This window comes from Leuresthes tenuis, unplaced genomic scaffold, assembly GCF_036924035.1.
Source record: "Leuresthes tenuis unplaced genomic scaffold, fLeuTen1.0.hap1 SCAF_18, whole genome shotgun sequence".
NCBI classification, from domain to species: Eukaryota; Metazoa; Chordata; class Actinopteri; order Atheriniformes; family Atherinopsidae; genus Leuresthes; species Leuresthes tenuis.
In genome coordinates, this window is record NW_027325372.1 from 16,944,592 (window position 1) to 16,948,452 (window position 3,861).

The window sequence follows — 3,861 nt, forward strand, 5'->3', positions numbered from 1 at the left end:
CCTGTACTCATGATGAATGACTTACCAAATCATGACGTTTTTGTTTGCCAACCCCCCAAACACGTTTTTTCATTGTTAGGCCATGTACCCCTGGAGGGATAACACTATATCCTAATTCAGCTCCATCCATTTCGCGCGACATGTAAGGTAAACGAGACGTATAATGTAAAAACATGACGAGCAGAATGTGCCAAAGTGGCGCGTTATATGTGACGATATCGCGTTATTTGGTCCAGGCTCTGTTCATTTTTAAGACTTCCTGTTTAAACGGCCTCTTATCTAAACTCTGACCTAAGACTTGACCTCTGAGGACTTTACTTGACTCCACTTAAGATGAGGAAAGGAGCCACCAGAGACACAAAGGTGAAGAGGAGGGGTGCACTGAATAAGAATAGTTCATTTATGACCACCTGCATTATCAAGCAGCACTGTGAAAAGCACAACGCATTTGGGGCAGTTGAGGCATGAAAAAAAAAAGATGTGCTTAATTGTCTTCCGTTTCAGGATAGTATTGCATTATCAAAGAATATTTAGTTGATGTGCAGTTAGAAAAAAATGATTTCCTTAGAAAGAAACATCATCCAAGTACACATCAGCACCAGGCAGACAAACACATACTGCAAATGGATGTTCTTGTTTCTTCTTGCTGCTTGTTGTACCCACTGAGACACACACCACCACCACCACCCCCACCTCCATCTCGTCGCTGCCATTGCTCCCTCTGTTTACCCACATTTCCAATCAATGCGTGTCGTCATCAGGGGGACCATCATGACGACTGGTCTGTTAAGAATGACAGCTCAGAAGAAAGAGAGAGAGAGCAAGGGTAAATGGTGATCCCTCCCAGAGCTCCTTCTCCGCACTCTGGAGCTGTCTTCTCTGAGGGTCAGAACGGATTGCATCCCCTCTTTTCCAGAAGCCTCTCCTACCCCTTTGGGCAAAACATCTCCCACCCACCTCCGCCTCCACCACCGCACTCGTACACCTCTCCACCCTGAGAATTATCGCCTCGGCTTTTCACGGCTCGCACTCTCCCGCGAAGTCGAGCTCTTTAAGCAGCGCTGGTGATGGAAAGCAGAGAGGAGGTGGCGAGGTTGGCGGAGGGAGGTCAGCTTGGAAAGAACGGTTCGAATTTGTCGGAAGCCATCGGGAGCCCCGTGAGAGAACCGCAGGGGAAGCCGGGCCACAAGAGCCGCCTTAGCCCCGCCGCTGCGCCCTACTCCCGGGATAGGACCGAGCTGGTGGTGGAGGAGAGCGCGCGTAGGAATATGTGCGCCGACGTGCGGGCGGTTAGCACGTCCTCATCTGGCGAGAGGCACCGGGCTGATCCGCCCCATAAGGACGGCAGCAGCTCGGACACCGAGTCAGACTTCTATGAGGAAATTGATGTTAGCTGCACTCCTGAAAGCATGGACTATCCAACAGCTAAAGGTAGGCTACACTGCAGCATGCAGGCTCAATGTGATTGTATGATTCAGCTCATGAAGCTGATTGAATGCAAAATGCCCAATTATGCATCTGAAATGTGGCACATGCATGCTAAAAGGTCCATTCAAAAGTTACAAAAATGTTGCATGAAAAATGCACAGGGACATAAAAACTGAAATACAGTTTAGCCTCAACAGCAGGATAAATAACAGTGAAGCAGCAGTCGGTTCGTACAGCTGTTCTGTCAAGTGACCACTGCAGCTGGGAAAGCTGAGGTGACACCCACAATTTAACCAGACGTGTTTATCACTGGCTTTTACAGCAAATGTTAAACGTACACATTTACAGATTGAGAAACAATGCAGGATTTTAAGCAACACAAAGCACAGCCAATTTTCGGGAAACGAGAGAAATATGTACATCTTCATCAGTGTCTGGCTGGCATCCTCTAAAATGCTAAATTCAATACATAAAAATATGCAATGGGTTATCTTATCTTATCCAAAAAATACGTTAATCTGCCAGATACTAATCTTTACATGTAAATCAAGATCGTTTGCTCTAAACTAAGTTGATGGTAAGAAACACAAATTAATGCTAACAACTGATTGTTTAATAATTAATCTTTTTTAAATAACTACACAAGTCAAATCAATACATCTGGTAAATTACATTTGGAAAAATAATAGGCAGCTGAAAAGAATCAACAAAAGAAATACCTGAGTTAAGATTTTTTTTCCAGGGAGGCCTTAGATATAACAAATAAAACAAAATGGAGTTTAAATAATTTAATTGCCAAATGTTAACTTTTAGCAAAATAGCCTGTAAAATGCTCAACGTATAAAAAATGAATAAACCACCTCAGTGCGTTTTCATTCCATTCAGATTATTAGACAAATGTACATTGAGCTTTGCCTACTAATTCAAAATCATCCATTTATTTTGCATGTTCGTTCAGGTCGAAATGGGGATTCTCCGGGTCACCCAAGTGATCCTGCTGCTGACCCAAGTAAGACAGTGCCGGGTCAAGGCTCTCTGTCCTACTCAGCAGACCAGATACGTCGGTACCGGACGGCGTTCACCCGAGAGCAGATCGCCCGACTGGAGAAGGAATTTTACCGGGAAAACTACGTATCCAGGCCGCGGAGATGCGAACTTGCGGCTGCCTTAAATCTCCCTGAAACCACCATCAAGGTAAGATTTCTGTCTCAAGGAAGCAAAACAGAATTAGGCCTCTGGTGCACAAGCTCAGGCTCTCATTTTGTGAGCTTGTTTGGATGTAAACCAACACCGAGTTTAAGTGGATGTAAAGGATCCAGAAATGTACAAATGTACAGTATTTACAGAAAGCGAAGGGGAACAAATAGGAAGGAAAAAGACCTGCAGAGAGATTGTTTGGGAAGCAGAGGCCTTAATCTACATATAGACAATAAGACTTGTCATTTATAATTTACTTTTACTTCATTTATTTAAGTTTATATTCACCACTATTACTTGATAAAAGAAACAGCGCAAAACCAAAACGCTCGCTTAACTCAAATCCGTTCATGAGTGCGCGTGAAAGCGGAACTACTGTATGATCTTACTTACATATCTGCTTTTGTTATGAGAGTTTAGATGGAGAGGTCTGTGGTTAATATTTGACGCACCGTGTCTCTGTCCCAGGTGTGGTTTCAGAACCGAAGAATGAAAGACAAACGTCAGCGTCTGGCCATGACGTGGCCTCACCCCGCCGACCCGGCCTTCTACACGTACATGATGAGCCATGCAGCAGCCACAGGGAACCTGCCCTACCCCTTCCCATCCCACCTGCCACTACCCTACTACTCCCCCCTGGGTGTCGGTGCAGGTTCTGGTCCTGCAGCTACCGCTTTCTCGAACCCCCTGCGCTCTCTCGACAGTTTCCGGGTGCTGTCACATCCCTACCAGAGGCCGGAGCTCCTGTGCGCCTTCAGACACCCCTCCATGTACCCAGGTCCGACTCACGGCCTCGGTCCCGGGGGGAGTCCCTGCTCCTGTCTAGCCTGCCACTCCAGTCAGTCTAACGGTCTCTCAACCAGGCCCTCCGGCTCGGACTTCAGTTGCTCCCCAACAAGCAGGACAGACGCTTTCGTCACTTTTACGCCCTCAGTGCTCAGCAAATCCTCATCTGTGACATTAGACCAGAGGGAAGAAGTACCTCTGACCAGATAAAACCAAAACAAACCAACTCATGTTCTACAGAAGCCTCTGCCATAAGCTTTTCTCTTAACACGCATTATGACTGAGAGGAGAGGAGGTAGCAGTGCATTCCAGATCAAAGATGGAGAAGATGGTTAGCCTGATCTTCAGCTAGACGACGCACAACAGATCTGCCATTACTGTAACATAATAATCCAAGTGCAGAGCCACGACAGAGGGCTAAAATATGACTGCATGGACTCTTTGTTTTTT

The 3,861-nt window shown here is 46.0% G+C and overlaps 1 protein-coding gene across 2 annotated transcripts; it reads left to right on the forward strand.

Annotated features, from left to right (window-relative positions):
* The first annotated feature begins 1,067 nt into the window (after positions 1–1,067).
* On the forward strand, positions 1,068–3,621 carry evx1 (even-skipped homeobox 1). Of its 2 annotated transcripts, none has more exons than XM_072370894.1 (3): positions 1,068–1,431; positions 2,387–2,622; positions 3,094–3,621. In XM_072370894.1, the coding sequence occupies exons 1-3, from the start codon at positions 1,068–1,070 to the stop codon at positions 3,619–3,621; spliced, it is 1,128 nt and encodes a 375-aa protein (XP_072226995.1). The 2 variants fall into 2 exon arrangements, with proteins under 2 accessions (XP_072226995.1, XP_072226996.1); XM_072370895.1 differs by having other exon boundaries at positions 2,477–2,622.
* Positions 3,622–3,861: the final 240 nt, after the last annotated feature.

Bases quoted from the DNA above. Each gene is read 5' to 3' on its own strand.
- evx1 (XM_072370894.1), top strand. From the start codon at position 1,068: ATGGAAAGCAGAGAGGAGGTGGCGAGGTTGGCGGAGGGAGGTCAGCTT. The intron at 1,432-2,386 runs GTAGGCTACACT...ATGTTCGTTCAG, and splicing joins GGACTATCCAACAGCTAAAG to GTCGAAATGGGGATTCTCCG. The intron at 2,623-3,093 runs GTAAGATTTCTG...TCTCTGTCCCAG, and splicing joins TCCCTGAAACCACCATCAAG to GTGTGGTTTCAGAACCGAAG.